Genomic DNA, 17,500 nt, shown 5'->3' on the forward strand with positions numbered 1-17,500 from the left:
ATCCAGGAATAAAATCCTGACTGTGCCTCTGCTCTTGTCCAGGTGCATGTGGGCTCGATGCATGAGGTGGTGAACAGCATCCTCCACGCCAACCTTTGTCCTGTATGCAAACTGTAGGGGGTCCTGGGCGTGCTGCACTTGTTGCCCGAGGAGACTGAGGAATAGCCTCTACAGTGTCTTCATCAGTTGGGACGTGAGCGCCACCGGTCTGTAGTCGTTCATCTCACTGGGCTGGTTCTTTTTCGTAACTGGAATGATGCAGGATGTCTTCCACAGGGTGGGCACTTTCCGACCGACTTCATGTTGACTCTGTGTCATCTAAAGACTTTGAAGATGCTTCGCGGCAAGTCTCGCTCAGTCGTGGCGTGGCGGGGGAGCTTGGGCCCGATCATCGCTGCTTGCAGCTTTAATTATTATTATTATTATTTCATGTGCCACAGGCGGATTTTAGCAGCATCAATAAAACAGTTTCCTTCAGTGTTTTTCTCTTGTATCCTGCAATGTGCTTAATGAAATAGGCTTTATAATGTAGCCTGTAGTTACACGTTTTATTTTGGCTTGTTGTATTTTAGTGTTGTGAGGCAAATTGGGTCCGTTTGAACAGGAGACGTGCAGCAGCTGTAAATAAATCAATGTGCATATTTTTGAAAATAACTGACACAGAAAAATAGAGTAGTACGGGACATTTCTAATAATTCATCAAACGGATGAATGTATTATGGAGCATGCACGATGGTCTTCATGTGACAGCTCTTTATATTGTTATGATCTTTTCCTCATTCAGTTATGGTCAGGTGGGAATCCCAGACCTAGTCAGTGTGTGTAAAATAATGTTAATTCATCTGAGGCGCTAATTTAAGTTTCCTTGATAAATGACAACTAGTAAGGATTTTTTTATTAATCTGTATTACGTTCTTGCCTTGATGACGTCATCCAGTCTAAAAATGTGAGAAATGAAGTGTAACCCCCCTAACCCTAACCCTAACCCCCCCCCCCCCCCCCCCCCCCCCCCCCAGAAAAGAACAACATAAACCGAACCGAACTGAAAACTGTGACCCTAAAACCGTGATATGAACCAAACCGTGGATTTTGTGAACCGTTCCACCCCGAGAAGATATGTACATCTTTATATAGAATTTATATAATACATGCAATGATATGTCTCCAAAGGGAACATAACAGCAGTGCAGGAAACTGAGTCTAAATCCTCTTGATTCCTCTTTCTGGTTTTGTTTGTTTTCCACTGCTGAGCTGCCATTCATCATTGAGCTTAAAAGTCAGAATGTTGTCTGAAATTAGTTATAAATAACCAGGAGCCACATGTTGGTTAATTGGAAAGTATGAGCACCTGTATCTGCAGGCGTCTCCAATGATCTCTTCAGTCTCATTTGCTGCTGACTGTCGTCACAGCGCTCAGCTGAAAAGTAAGAGTGTAGTAGAGTCAGTTAGTAGTTTGAAATGAGATCCACACAACCAAAGTTAGTTAGGCCATGCGTGAATAAGACTGTATGTAAATTAGAAAGTATGAGTACCTGTAACCTGAGGTGGCTCCAATGTCTTCTTCAGTCTCTTTCGCTGGCGATCGATCCAATACTATCCAGCTGCAGCCCCGGAGCAGAAGCCCCTGACGTGACAAAAGCCTCTGGCTTGACGGAAGTGGCCTCTTTTTTCAAATTAAAATTGCTTAACATAGCATCTATGAATTGTCCCTCATTTGTTTTACCTTTTATTTAATCCTGCAAGTCAACGTTGAGAGAGAGTGAAATCATCTACCACTACCACACAAACATAATATTCACATTTGTATTCATAATGTTGATATTAAAGTTAAATTCTTCTAACTAACTTCTGAGTCTTACAGTAGCCTATAAACTTGTGGAGTCAATTATACCGATACGATGAACACGTAACTGCAACAAAGTTCATAGAATTATGTGTAAACAACGTATGTGGAGTTTTTTAGGCTTTTATTTTTGTTTTCGCTCGGAGTGGCGATTAACTTCCGCCTGACACTTCGGCAAGGATTGTATATATGGCGGGGCTCTTGTCGGCCATCTTTACTGCAGCAAGGTACTCGCGTATCCTCAAAAAAAACTTAATTTCTGGTATTCTACGTCACTTCCGTCAAGCCAGAGGCTTTTGTCACGTCAGGGGCTTCTGCTGGATGCTACTCGATCGATCTCTTGGCGCTCAGCTGAAAAGTAAATATTTCAGATGCGTTTTTTATGCAGTTGACTAAATTATAAACCATGAGTGTAGTTGAGTCAGTGAATTGTTTAAAATTAGATCCACATAAGAACGGCTATGCATGGATAAGATTATGTATGTAAATTATCATTGTTAATGTTACTGTGTGATTAATCAGATGGGCTAATCAGAAAGTATGAGAACCTGTAACCTGAGGTGACTATAATCCATGACTGTAGTTACGTCTGATAGTTGTTTGAAATGAGATCCACATAACCAAGGACATGTTAGGCCATGTGTGAATGAGATGGTGTATGTAAATGAGAATTATTAATGTTGTTGCTGTGGGATGAATTAGTTAGATAGGTAGGTATTTTATTAGCATGGTAATGCTAGCAAGAAGGTAAGAAAGTGAAGAAGCAATAGGTTTATGTAGCCTCAGGTGGCTCTGATGAACTCTGCTGTCTCATTCTGTGGTTTGTCCTCACAGCACTGCTGAAAAGTCAAGACTGTTGTTTGAAATGAGATAATGCATGATGTTTAATAAAGTCAATATATATTGATTAGGTTAGGCTTTACATGCATAATCACAATGTGAAGTATGATCTAGTGTGCGACTGAGTGAGTGAGTGTGATGAAAATGATCAAAATTATACAAATTATACAACAAATAGGGGGGTGTAATGCCACACTCCACTCAATTATATGTTTAAAATGTAGGAATTAAACCCAGTTTAAAAGTTGTGTCCACAGTTCATTATGTAGACTAAAGCACAGCCGCAAAGCAACAGCAGTAAGGCAAGATGAACACACAGCATAAAAAGCACAGCGCCACACAGTGGCCCAAAGCAGCGCAGTATAAAGCAGAATAGAAACAAAGCAGCGGTCTCAGTCAGCTGGTGAAACTTTAGGTGATTATTATGAGTTGATTCCCCTCCTGTAAATGACAAATATATAAATAATAAAAAAAATGATCACAAAAAAGCTTTTGCAGGCTACATTAAAGGCTACATACCTTTCTACAGAGTCTGACACACACAAGAGGGAGGGAGAGAGAAACCCACGCAGGTACCAGCATTTACCTGTGACACATTAGCATTAGTCAGAGAAGTGATGCATCGTGGGTCAGTGTTCAGGGAGAGAAGAGGGGAGGACTGCCACTCTTACACTCAGCCTGCCTCCAGTGATTGGTTATCAGCAACACTCAATTAATTTCAGCAACACAGTGTATAGAATAAATAAACATATTTCTATGCTGCTACACATGTATGTTAGTTTATTTCTCCTGTCAATGTCCTTGAAGAAGAAACTAATATAGAACTGGAGTTGGTCCTCAGTGGCTGCTCACTGCTCCTATAGGATGGTTAAATGTAGAGACTGAATGTGTCCAACAACTTAAAAATGCTCCTTTTGATATTGAAGTGATGACTGGCTCTATCCTCAGGACAACATGCAGAGATCAATATTTAATCTAGTGATTTATCATGTGGGAGGACATATTTGTTCATCACATCTTCTTCTTCAGGTCTTTTCCTCTCAGACTTCAGTGAAAGAATCCAGCAGACAGTTGAGACAGATGAGTTTCAGCCTGTTTCTGTGTCACTCTGACAAACTGAGGAACACTGCTTCATGTTGAACAGCAGTTAGGACTCATGTTGGATAGAAAATCATTCTGACTGTGTTTCTTCCTCCAGGGTGGACCATGGTGGAGAGCACAGGTTAAAACCTGGTCTGAAGAAGTGTAAGTTTGGATTGAATTTGATTCATTTTTTAAAAGTTTTTTTAAATTTATTTATTTTTTATTAGGAGCCACACTCTGACAACTGAACACTGAAACACAATTATAAACGACAACAATACATAAAAACCATAAGTACAAGTTAAACATAAAGTTTACACAGATGACCAACAACAATAAAGACAGTACCACAATACACAACCACACAACAAGCCCACTCTATCAGAGGGACAAAAAAAGAAAACAAACATAAAACAAACAAACATGTCTTCACATGAGTTAGCCCGAACAGAAATATGGCAAGACTGGTAGTATACACAAATTCCAGGTTAAGAGAAAAGTCGTATGATCTTTAATCCATAGAGAAAATACTTGATACCATGATACGTGTCCAAGCTGCAAAAAGGCTGTATTAGCGGTCCACAGCTGACCAAAATATTTGAAAAAATAAAACGAAAAGATAACGTAAGTAAGAAAGAGAAGGTAAACCCAGAGGCCAGTACTATACTGGAACCTCCTCATAGTATTGGTGGTGGTACAACATTAAGTACTTCAAAACACAAAAAAGAACAAAAGTGATGGTGGTGATGGAAGGAGGTAACCCTCCAAGTAACCCTTGGACCACAGTGATAGCATTGGACCAATTTAGTATGGTATCCGATCTAGCATTATTGATCCTGGCTGTTGACCTCTCAAGAAGACAGACATCAAAAAAGAATAAAAGCCAGGCCCTCTTGAGATCTGTAATGGGTTCAAACCAATTCTTAGTAATAGTTTTCTTGGCAGCTGTAGAAGCTGCCAATATTATTCTTTTCTGCTGAAATGAAACTAAAATGTCGGGATTAAATCCAAAAGATATAGAATGGGACACATTGGGAGTACTTTATCTATAATAGTATTAGTAGTATCACTTATATATTTCCAAAGAGGTTTGACAGCAGAACAGAACCAAAACATATGTAGAAAATCTCCTTTCACAGCCTCAGTGCATTTGGTGCAACAGTCACTGTCGATTATTTTCATTTTATATCTACGCTCTGGAGTAAAGTAAAATTTGTGTGTGAATTTATAATGAATGATCTGATGGGCTAGGTTTTTAGAAGAAGAAAAAATAACAGACCACTTCCACTCCAACTTACTGGAAGTGGTTTTAAGTTATGTAAGGAGAGTTTCTTATAAATTGAAGCCACCAGTTTGGTTCTGTTTGTAATTATTGTTACCCAGGGGTGCTGAGATAAAGGAACAGCCCAAGGGACAACATACGTTTTGAGTGCAGTGCGAAGCTTAAGATAAAAAAACCAAGAACTGCCCGGAAGAGAATAAGAGTCCTTCAGATATTGGAAGGAGTGAAGTCCTTGATGGTTAAAAATGTCACCTAACGCATCAATACCTTGTTTAGAACATTGTGGAAAATTCAAGGGTACGGACCCGGACAGCAAGGCGTTGTTATGCCAGATAGGTGAAAGTTTATGAAGTTTATGATCTATGATCTTAACAAGTTAAAATTGCCCGCCAATATCAGAGTAGCATCAGGAAAGGACAACATAGTGGATTTGATAGAATTCAAGACATTAGGGGCATACATTGACTCCAGGCAGATTTTGGAGTTGTTAAGGGTCATTATTGCATAACAAAATCTTCCTTCGCTGTCAAAGCCAGAGGATTTTAGAGATATCTTCAAATTTCTTCTAGCCAATATCAGGACCTTCGTCTTACTTGATACGGAGGAAGATACTAACACTTTATACTGTTTGTTCTAGAATCGATTTACATCAACAGACTTCAAGTGAGCTTCGTGCATTAAAGCGATATCCACATTTTTCTGCTTTAAATATTGCAGGCACTTCAGTCTTTTAACTGTGGAGTTTAAACCTTGCACATTTATAGTTAGAAGATTAAGCCCAGACATAATTCTCTTGAAATGAGATTTGCCAGTACGACACAGTTTCTGAAGGGCATATACACAGTGAAGACAAGACTGAGTGAGGTTCCTAAAATAACATAGAATGACCTATAAGGTAGCGACTTCTGTGTAAATAGGTAATCCACTGACAAAAAATGCAACAGACAAGCAAAAGCTGTGAAAAATAAACAAAAGGAAACTGGTATGCCAGGGGACAGCACAAAGAAGCCCCTGAAAGGACACCGGTAAATGAGAACATAAGAGCTCTGTGGGCTACTGACACAGCTGAAGGAGCGGTCCACAAACTAACAACACTAAATTATTGTTTATAGTTTTTAGTCTTTTTATATATCTATATATATATATGTGTGTGTATATAGAGAGAGAGACTTAATAACACACAATAAATCAGGAAAGATACATGGCTACTAAAACTAAGTAAAGTACTACACTAAACAGATTTTTCTTTTTCTTTCCTTTTTTCTCCCAAAAACACAGTGTTTAACACGCATGCTTAAAAAAAAATCGCCATGATTGTATCATAGATAAACAAACAAAATAAGCCACTGTTTCTGAGCGATATAAGAATGCAGTGGTCCCAAGTTAAGAGCATGCGCGCACATCTGTGAGCGTCTGTAGGAAAAATACAAATAAAGTTGAAGTGAATTTGATTCATGACAACTAAACAGCACACAGTCAGTTTCTCTTTAAATACAAAGTTGGTCTTTGTGGTATTTATTCATTAAAACATTACTGACAAAATGTGTCATCATGAAACTTTATAGAAATGAACAACAGATCAGAAGTTAAACAGAGAATAAATCCATCAGGTGTGTCAGATGATAAACTGCTGCTGTGTTGTTTCTTCTTCTCTTCATCAGATTTCTGTGAACTCACACTGGACACAAATACAGTGAACAGAAGACTCCAACTGTCTGATAACAACAGGAAGGTGACACAAATGAAGAAGGACCAGTCATATCCTGATCATCCAGACAGATTTGACTCCAAGGCTCAGCTGCTGTGTAGTAATGTTCTGACTGGTCGCTGTTACTGGGAGGTCGAGTGGAGAGGAAGAGTTTTTATATCAGTGAGTTACAGCGGAATCAACAGGAGAGGAGCCAGTGATGACTGTGTGTTTGGATGGAACGATCAGTCCTGGAGTTTGAAATGCTCTGATCATGATGATGACTTTGGTTACTATGTCTTTCACAATAAGAGAGGAGCATCCATCTCCTCCTCCTCCTCTGTCTCTAACAGAGTAGCAGTGTATGTGGACTGTCCTGCTGGCACTCTGTCCTTCTACAGAGTCTCCTCTGACACACTGATCCACCTCCACACCTTCAACACCACATTCACTAAACCTCTGTATGCTGGGTTTTGGGTCGGGCCTGGTTCCTCAGTGTCTGTGAGTCCTCTGTCTGAGGGAGAGTCTCCTCCTATGGAGACAAAAAATCACACTGCTGACTGAAGACAGCTGCTGAAATCACTGTTCTCTCTGTTCAGCAGTGAACAGTAGAAACAGGAAGTGACAGCAGCTTCCTGTGTTTAAATGTTGATGGTGGACGAGGTTTCACTCTGGTTTCATTTGGATCACTGACTGTGCTTTAATGTCAGAATATAGTTTCTATTAGAAGTAGTGAAATGATCTCCTCTGGACTGAATTGATGTGTAAAAACTGTGTTGACTCTGATATCCACTTGAGTAAAGTGTTCTTGGAGCAGCATCTAGCAGCTGTTAGTGGCTGTTAGTTATTCCATGTTATCAGGATCTTAAAGTGAAGTTTTTCCTGAAAATGTCCACCAGACATCCCAGTCTGTTTGACATCAGCTCAGTTTGTGTTCAATCATTAACATCAACATATGTTTCTATGTGATGTATGTATATAATAACATGTATGGGCTGCTTTCCTTTAGGTTTTCTTGCCTCTGCAGGTGATGTAAATAGTATCTTGTAAGTCCATGTTTGTTGGCAGCTTTGGCTGTTTTACACCTTAGTAAAAATATTCATTCACTATTATTCAGAGTTTTGTTTTTTACATAATCATTGTTTTTTTCTCCTTGCCTTAATCGATGTGTAATGTTATACTACTTCTACTTGTGTATTTCTCTAATTGCAACATGTATGACAGAATGAATTCTCTGTGTGTAGATGCAAATAATCAAGTAAATAAATAGGTTTGATATTTTTGTGAAACGTCAGTTGAATTAATATTCTTTGTTCAGAGAGGTCTAGCTACCCATATTTATGCAATAATATATGGAACAAAATGATTTCACACATCAAACATTTATTTGAAGACGGCTCACTGATACATATGAAGTCTTTAAACAGAGGTGTGATATCAGTGATAACAGCTTCCTGTAATACTCACAGCTGACATACTGTCTGAAGGGTAAAATCAACCTACCAACCACCTCCAATAATCAACTCAAACAATGAACCTTTCACCAAAAAACCTCAAAAACCTGCAAGACTCTGTTAAACACTGATGACAAAAACTCTCCATTCAACCCAAAACTGGGAAAAAGACGAGCTGTTACAATCGATGTCAACTATTAACACAACTGACACTGAAATACAAGTCAGTCAGTATAAAATGAATAATGAGTAAATTGTGCTCAGCTGTAAAAACAGACTGTCGGTGGCTTCAGCTCTGATCTGAACACATCACATAAAGACTCAAAGAAATACCAAAAAAACAAGGTGACCACTTTAATCGTCATTGGGCCCCATTCATCAGTTGTACCTGCCAGTGTTAGTAACCCTATTAGTATACTAACATATACAGTGCTCACTCACTCACAGTCACATATAATCATACCTCCATACTTACATACTGTTCAGGGTCTAATTTGACCCATTTTTACATTTGTGAGAAGCATGAGTGAATCATATTTTCATCATATTCATCATTCATTTAAAAAAAGCATGAAAACCAAAGATTACACTCTCTCTGCTCTCTGAAAGCCTCACTAAGGATTAATCACTGATTTATGAATGGCTGATGAGGTAAACATCAATGATTTGTGGTTCCAAAACTATGTACAGAGACTAACTATGAGGGGATACTGAGAAAGGCCCAAATATGAACAGTATGTGAGGATTAAATAACAACCTGCCCCCTCTGCTGGTGAAGACAATAACTCCACCCAAACCAACTCCACATCACATCTACCACACACACTTCACTCTGATAGTTAACCCTCCTGTTGTCCTTGAGTCAAGGAAGGAAGGGAGGGAGGAACAAGGAAGGAAGGAAAGGAGGGAGGAAGGAGGGAGGGAGGAAGGAAAGTAGGAAGGAAGGAGGGAGGAAGGGAGGAAAGGAGGGAGGGAAGAAAGAGAGAAGGAGGGAGGAAAGAAGGAAGGGAAGGAGGGAGGAAGGAAAGTAGGACGGAAGAAGGAAGAAGGAAGGAAAAGAGGGAGGAAGGAGGGAAGGTAGGAGGGAAGGAAGAAGGAAGGAAGGAAAGGAGGGAGGGAAGAAAGAGAGAAGGAGGGAAGGAAGAAGGAAAGAAGAAGGAAGGAAAGGAGGGAGGAAAGAAGGAAGGAAAGGAGAGAGGGAGGGAGGAAGAAAGGAAGGGAAGGAGGGAAGGAAAAGAGGAAGGATGGAGGAAGGAAAGGAGGGAGGGAGGAAACAAAGAGAGAAGTAGAGAAGGAAGAAGGAAGGAAGGAGGAAGGACTGGCATTAATATGATATTTTTTGTTACCATGGTGATTGTTATACTCTACTACTGTTTTTATGTGGATGTTCTTATTGTAGGGTTTTGTTGGGTATTGTCTATTTCTTGTCATATTTTTTCATTTTACGTCTCTAACTCTGTCCTGTATTTATGCACTCAGCACTGTATTATGTCAGGGTGCAACTAATGATTATTCTTATTATTTGCTCCATTAATTGATTAGTTGTTTGGTTGATCAGAGTTTCAGCTTGTAGTGTCTTCTCAGTGTATTTTCAAGAATTACACACACTTGTCTCTGTCAGTGGTTTTTATGACTCAGCACGCTTTGTTTCAAACAATCACAATCATCTCTGTTATGTTGCATCACATCCATTTATTTTCATAATGCAGCGTTCAGTATCACAAAACATAAACTTTAACTTTCTCCTTACAAAAAAAAAAAAAAAAGAGCTCGCTGTGTCTTCCACTCCTGCTAATCAGCCACACCCACCTCATCAGTTAACTCTGTTCACCTGTTCACTCAGCTGCAGCTCATCAGTAATCAAGTCAGTATATAAACTCCTGTTGTCCACTCACTCTGGGCCAGATCATCATTTGCTTCATCTACATGCCAGACCTTCCAGCACCGATTCACGGACTGATTCCCTGCTTGCTTTTGACCTCCTCTCCTTGTGTCTTCCCCGGTAAACGCACCAGTCTTCTGTTCCTGACTTTGAGTATGGCCTGTTCCTGTCCTCCGGCTTCGGTCCTGTCAGGAGAGCCCAGAAACTCCAGCTTGGTCCACCTCATGTCCGTGAGTGCTACTGGCATTATCTTACCTGCTGTAACTCTGTCTTCAGTGACCCTGAGTCCTGCCTGTCCCCCTACACATCCTGCTTGATACCTGTTCAGTTTCCTTGTGGACTATATAATAAAGATAATTTAAAACTGCTTCCTGGTTCTGTGCTGCTTTTGGGTCCTAACGCTTCCACACCTGTTACACACAGGATCTGTCACACTCACCTCTTTAACACAGATGTAATACTTACTAATGGACAGCAGGGGGAGCCATTCAACCACACATGCGTAAATAATTAGGTGAATCCTCTTTCATCCATCAAGGTAACTAAACAAACCTTTTTAATATAAAGTCAAATGGCTGAAACACAGCTGCTGTTCAGTTTACGGTCACAGACTTTGTATTTTGTACTTAAACCTGCAGTGGAAAACCTTTTTGTCTTTTGACGTTACTTATTAAATCACTTAGGCCTATTGAAAACTGCAGTACAGCGTTTATATCTGTAAATATTTTATCAATGAGTTTTTTTGTTATATTAAAGATTTTGTGATTCACTGAAAACATATTTTTAAAACATCTTGTTTCATTGTCACCATTACCACTTACTTTAAATTAGAGCTGTGACTAACCATTATTTCATCATCAATTCATCTCGGTTATTTTCTGAAAGGTGTCACTTGGTCTTTTCAAGTGTAAGTAAAAGGTGAAAAATGTTTCCAATAGTCCAAAACGACGTCCAGATATTCAGTTTACTGTCAGAGACTAAAGAAAATAATGCTTTATTTTTGGATATCGATATTTAAACATCTCTAAACATGCTGGATTATAGCAAAACTGCTAATTTGCATCCGTAGTCCCAAATTAATTTTTTATTTTAAATAGAAAAAATACAAATATAAGAGACAACACATATGTGGCACAGCAACCTTAAAAATCAGGTACTGAAGGAAGAATCCTGTAAATGTAACTTCCAACATTTCCCACAGTAATGATACAGACAGAAACATGAGAGAAAAGACGTCTTTGTATAAAAAGTATAACTAACAGAATGTCTGACAGCATCTCACACTAACAATAAACCCTCATATTTCTCCTATAGCTTGATAAGACAACTAATTACACACACATTTTGTTTATCTTCTGGATGTTATAAACATTTCTTTTTAAAAAAAAAAAAAAAAACCACACGTGACCACAGTGTGTCTGTCAGTTTACTGCGGAGCTCGTCTGCCCCCTAGTGGTAGAAACACGTCAAATAACTGAATCAAGTCAGACACCGTTTGATCATTCATGTTTGAACGACTCTGCAATAAAGTCTACATTTAATAAGTTTTAACTTTTATAGTTTTGTTAACATTATCAGGAAGGATATTCTACTTTATGTTTATTACTGAGCTCATAGTGGGTGATGGTGGTGTGTTAAGGTGCATTATAGTCATCAGTTATATAGGTTTTTTTTTTAATTTATTTAATTTCCTTTTTATTTATTTCTTTTATTAAACCTATTTATTTAATTTAGTCACTTATTTATTTTGTCATTACTATATTTCTTATATTATTTATCTACGATATATTATTTATTTAAATGTTTTGATGTTTGTTTTTATATAATTTCGATGTCACTTTGTTTTTTTGTTCCTTTTTCAATTGTATATATTATTTGATGATAAATAAAATATTATTTTAAAAAAGAAGGTGCATTATAGTTATATTATAGTTATACATGAAATGAATAAAATTATTAGGAACACAAATAATGAAATTTATCACACCACCATCACCCACTATGACGTCATTAATAATAATAAAGTAGAATTATCACCTTCCTGGTGATGTTAACAACAATTTAAAATGTTTAAACTTAATAAATGTTTAATTTAGAAGGTTTTTGTTGTTGCTGTATATCATGGAGATTTATACTGTTAATGTTTGACTGTTGTTCAGAGTTCAGAGCTGCTGTTCTGGGATCAGATTTCCTTAAAAAAGATCTGAGGTTAGAAATAAATACAGAGAGTTGAGACTGTGTGTGAATCAACAGACTTTACTAACCAAACTTAAAACTCTCTACTATTTTTGATTTTATGTGTTTTATCGTTTTAATAACCCTGTAATGGTGTGTTGTATTAAACTCAAGAGACGTCCTTGTTACATAAAGGGAAAACCCCTCCCACTGTCACTCCCATGTTTGTTCGATTTTCCTGCTTGAAGCTGTTGTTTTATTTCTCCTTCACTCATCAGCTTGATTCAGATGATTTTCAGCATCTAAAGGTAACGTAATTAACAGTTTCATCATGTTTGTGTCAGCAGCTGTTACGTTACTTTTATGACGTTATTTTAACTTCAGTTTTTCAGCTTTTAAATGTTTTTTTTTTTTTACACATATTTCTACGACGCGGTAAAACAACTCTAAAACGCGCAGCAAGAAGAGTGAACAGGCCTACACTTCCACGTCAGCATATGACGAATAGTTAAGTGAAGTTGTACAGCAGGAAGTTATTAGCTCCATCACACTGTGAGACACACATAATTCACTGTTGGATTTAGTCTCTTCAAGATCAGGATGCAGAATAATAGATGATGATCATAATGAGATCAAATCATGTCTGTTATCAAACAGTCCCTCACTCCTCCAAATACAACAGATTTGACATAAACTGCAAAAATGTTTGTATCATAGTTTTGTAAAAAGTTACAGCCTTATTTTTAATAACATAGTTAACTTTTAATGTGAAAGCTGTGAAAGACATTTGCTCAGTGTGTGTTCAGTTCTTTGGGGTTCTGTTTCCATCAGACAGACAACAGTGACATTAGTTTGTGGACAGATGAACATGAGTTTCCAGTGAAATCTGTCAGATTGGTTCATGTCCTCACAGGGAGTCTTGGCAGGTTCCTCCTGTGTGTTTGGAGCTGAACTCTGCTGCAAGCTTCACTGCTTTAATATCATCTTGATGCTTTTGGACTTTGACTGTGAAGTTCTGAGAGTGTGACAGCGTCCTCAAATTGATGATGAAGGACTGATGAAGGAGAATCAGCTGCAGCTTCTCTCTGTGTTTCCTCTACAGGTGAAGGTAGAACCGCTCTGTGACCACATGTGGATCTGAATTCACCTGGTGAGTATTTTCTTCTTTCTGACACACAGCTGGATGAAAATAGATGCATGTCATCAGTTTTTAAACACAAGTGAACTATAACTTGCTGCATATGAGCTCTGTAGTGGACAAAAATACAACTGTATGAAAAGGAATCTAGTTAATGCAGTTTCTTCAACATGTATCCACAGTGGAAATCTTACAGTAATGACTAAATGTGGCGTCATCTGGTGGTAGAATAAAGAATGACAGTGTGATAGACAGCAGTGTGTGTGTGATGTGCAGCTGGTTGTAATGAATGAGCATGTTGTTGTGTTTGTGTGAAGGTGTTTCTCTGCTATGGATCAGAGTGAGGACAGAGAGGAGGGAGTCCCTCCCTCTAAAAGCTCTCTGTGTGGGGAACATGACAGCCAGACCAAAGCTCAGAGGTGAGATGAGGATCTCTAACTGTCCATCACTGTTCTCCACTCACATCACTCCACCATCATTATTCACACTCAAAGCTCTGTGTGTGTTGTGTTGAAGGACAGAGAAGCAACACAGACCAGACTCTGCTGGACCTGAACCTGAACCTGAACCCAGCTGTGTGTCCATGAAGAGTGACTGGTCTATGCGCGAACCTGTTAACTTCAAATATGGCAATCAGTCTGCTGATCAGAGGTCAGACAGAACAGCCAAGTGTTTTACTTGGATCCACTGTGATAGAACACAACACCTTTAACACTGAGTGTCATTATTTATTCTGAGACTTCATCTTTTCTTCACAGAGTTCATCAGCAGAGCTCAGAGGTTCTCAGTGGTCAGTCTGTCCAGCAGCATCAAACACAGCTGGACTCCATATTTATGGTGTGTAAATGTAAAGCACAGCTACTACTGCTAACTACAACAGCCACAGACTAAATACTAACCTACCATTCTGGTCCTAACAGTCTCCATGCTGCACTCTGTAGACCAGCAGCTTTTTAGTCTGTCACTGTCATCTGATGTTGACTTCTACCAGTTACATTTACATTTGACTCTGTTCCAGCTGCTGGAGGAGAACATCAGCAGGTTTGTGAAGAATGAGCTGAAGAAGATGCAGAAGACTCTGAGTCCAGATTACCCAGAATGCTTAGAGAGTCAGAGTGAGGATGAGGAGGTGTTGGACGGTGAGGAGAAAGAGCAGAGGAGGAGCAGCAGAGAGGCATTTCTGAAGATCACAGTGCACTTCCTGAGGAGAATGAAACAGGAGGAGTTGGCTGAGCGTCTGCAGAGCAGTAAGAGGATTTTAACAGATTTAACATGATGGAGAGGAAATGGAGGCAACATGGGAGAGGTTTATATTCCAAACTCTGCTGTAAATATGATGCACACATCTGCATCAGATCTATGAATTCTTCTGAGCTGAAAACAGTCAGAAACTGTTTGTCATCAACTGATGAGCTGAATAGATTTCATAGTGGAGGAAAATATAAACATCTGCAGTTTAATGTTTACATTCTACCAATTTACTGTAGAATCATCTGATTGATTTCATTTGTTGTTTGGTCATTCAGTAACGTTCAGAGCTGCAAAGTGTCGACGTAAACTGAAGTCTAACCTACAAAAGAATTTCCAGTGTGTGTTTGAGGGGATCGCTAAAGCAGGAAACCCAACCCTTCTGAATCAGATCTACACACCGCTCTACATCACAGAGGGAGGGACTGCAGAGGTCAATGATGAACATGAGGTCAGACAGATTGAAACAGCATCCAGGAAACCAGTCAGACCAGAAACAACAATCAGACAAGAAGACATCTTTAAAGCCTCACCTGGAAGAGATGAACCAGTCAGAACAGTGATGACAAAGGGAGTGGCTGGCATTGGGAAAACAGTCTTAACACAGAAGTTCACTCTGGACTGGGCTGAAGACAAAGCCAACCAGGACATACACTTCACATTTCCATTCACTTTCAGAGAGCTGAATGTGGTGAAAGAGAAAAAGTACAGCTTGGTGGAACTTGTTCATCACTTCTTTACTGAAACCAAAGAAGCAGGAATCTGCAGGTTTGAAGAGTTCCCGGTTGTGTTCATCTTTGACGGTCTGGATGAGTGTCGGCTTCCTCTGGACTTCCACAACACTGAGATCCTGACTGATGTTACAGAGTCCACCTCAGTGGATGTGCTGCTGACAAACCTCATCAGGGGGAAACTGCTTCCCTCTGCTCGCCTCTGGATAACCACACGACCTGCAGCAGCCAATCAGATCCCTCCTGAGTGTGTCGGCATGGTGACAGAGGTCAGAGGGTTCACTGACCCACAGAAGGAGGAGTACTTCGGGAAGAGATTCAGAGATAAGAAGGAGGCCAGCACAATCATCTCCCACATCAAGATATCACGAAGCCTCCACATCATGTGCCACATCCCAGTCTTCTGCTGGATCACTGCTACAGTTCTGGAGGATGTGTTGAAAAGAAGAAAGAGAAGAGAGCTGCCCAAGACCCTGACTGAGATGTACATCCACTTCCTGGTGGTTCAGTCCAAAGTGAAGAACGTCAAGTATGATGGAGGAGCTGAGACAGATCCACACTGGAGTCCAGAGAACAGGAAGATGATTGAGTCTCTGGGAAAACTGGCTTTTGAGCAGCTGCAGAAAGGCAACCTGATCTTCTATGAATCAGACCTGATGGAGTGTGGCATCGATATCAGAGCAGCCTCAGTCTGCTCAGGAGTGTTCACAGAGATCTTTAAAGAGGAGAGAGGGCTGTACCAGGACAAGGTGTTCTGCTTCGTCCATCTGAGTGTTCAGGAGTTTCTGGCTGCTCTTCATGTCCATCTGACATTCATCAAGTCTGGAGTCAATCTGCTGGCAGAAGAAAGAACAACATCCAGGTTGTCTAGCGTCTTTAAAGAAAAACCTGAACCAACCCGTTTCTACCAGAGAGCTGTGGATGAGGCCTTAATGAGTCCAAATGGACACCTGGACTTGTTCCTCCGCTTCCTCCTGGGTCTTTCACTGCAGACCAATCAGACTCTCCTACGAGGTCTGCTGACACAGACAGGAAGTAGCTCACAGACCAATCAGAAAACAGTTGAGTACATCAAGAAGAAGATCAGTGAGAATCTGTCTGCAGAGAGAAGCATCAATCTGTTCTACTGTCTGAATGAACTGAATGATCGTTCTCTAGTGGAGGAGATCCAACAGTCCCTGAGATCAGGAAGTCTCTCCACAGATAGACTGTCTCCTGCTCAGTGGTCAGCTCTGGTCTTCATCTTACTGTCATCAGAAAAAGATCTGGATGTGTTTGACCTGAAGAAATACTCTGCTTCAGAGAAGGCTCTTCTGAGGCTGCTGCCAGTGGTCAAAGCCTCCAACAAAGCTCTGTAAGTGGATGAAACACTGGATATATGAACTATTTCAAATATCTAATTTTAAATTTGATAAATTAAACATTTTGTTTTCTTTACTAATCGTTTTTCAGACTGAGTGGCTGTAACCTCTCAGAGAGAAGCTGTGCAGCTCTGTCCTCAGTTCTCAGCTCCCAGTCCTCTAGTCTGAGAGATCTGGACCTGAGTAACAGCAACCTGCAGGATTCAGGAGTGAAGCAGCTTCATGCTGGATTGGAGAGTCCACACTGTGGGCTGGAAACTCTCAGGTCAGGATACATCATCTGTAATTCTCTTGTCTTGAATAATGACAATAAAGCTGATTCTGACATTAAATACAGTTAACAGTTGCTGTTTTACATTCAGATTAATGTACGTTATTCTGCACATCTGTAGGATTCTGGAACTTACATGATTAAAAACATTGTGTTATCAACCTTTTTGTATTTCCAGTCTGTCAGGATGTCTGATCACAGAGGAAGGCTGTGCCTCTCTGGCCTCAGCTCTGAGCTCCAACCCCTCCCATTTGAGAGATCTGGACCTGAGTAACAACAACCTGCAGGATTCAGGAGTGAAGCAGCTTTCTGCTGGATTGGAGAGTCCACACTGTACACTAGAAACTCTTAGGTCAGGATACATCATCTATAATTCTCTTGTCTTGAATAATGACAATAAAGCTGATTCTGACATTAAATACAGTTAACAGTTACTGTTTTACATTCAGACAAATGTCAGTTATTCTTATCTATAGGATTCTTGGATATTATTAAAACACTGTGT

At 39.7% G+C, this 17,500-nt stretch overlaps 3 protein-coding genes across 3 annotated transcripts in view; all 3 read left to right on the forward strand.

The window, feature by feature from the left end:
- Positions 1 to 7,299, forward strand: part of LOC128377464 (NLR family CARD domain-containing protein 3-like) — an 18,545-nt gene extending 11,246 nt beyond the window's left edge. Inside the window, exons 9-10 of the mRNA XM_053337415.1 lie at positions 3,882 to 3,928; positions 6,710 to 7,299. Coding sequence (XP_053193390.1) covers positions 3,882 to 3,928; positions 6,710 to 7,299 — 637 coding nt within the window. The remainder of the gene's footprint in view (positions 1 to 3,881; positions 3,929 to 6,709) is intronic.
- The window catches only part of LOC128377195 (gap junction Cx32.2 protein-like), a 98,759-nt gene that overhangs the window by 52,306 nt on the left and 28,953 nt on the right, over positions 1 to 17,500 (forward strand). The window lies entirely within an intron of this gene.
- The window catches only part of LOC128377466 (NLR family CARD domain-containing protein 3-like), a gene marked incomplete at its 5' end in the record, with an annotated part of 14,555 nt that continues 11,010 nt past the window's right edge, over positions 13,956 to 17,500 (forward strand). Inside the window, 6 exons of the mRNA XM_053337418.1 lie at positions 13,956 to 14,035; positions 14,143 to 14,221; positions 14,403 to 14,631; positions 14,911 to 16,717; positions 16,816 to 16,989; positions 17,174 to 17,347. Coding sequence (XP_053193393.1) covers positions 13,956 to 14,035; positions 14,143 to 14,221; positions 14,403 to 14,631; positions 14,911 to 16,717; positions 16,816 to 16,989; positions 17,174 to 17,347 — 2,543 coding nt within the window. The remainder of the gene's footprint in view (positions 14,036 to 14,142; positions 14,222 to 14,402; positions 14,632 to 14,910; positions 16,718 to 16,815; positions 16,990 to 17,173; positions 17,348 to 17,500) is intronic.

The sequence above is a fragment of the Scomber japonicus genome, chromosome 17, assembly GCF_027409825.1.
Source record: "Scomber japonicus isolate fScoJap1 chromosome 17, fScoJap1.pri, whole genome shotgun sequence".
Taxonomy (NCBI): domain Eukaryota; kingdom Metazoa; phylum Chordata; class Actinopteri; order Scombriformes; family Scombridae; genus Scomber; species Scomber japonicus.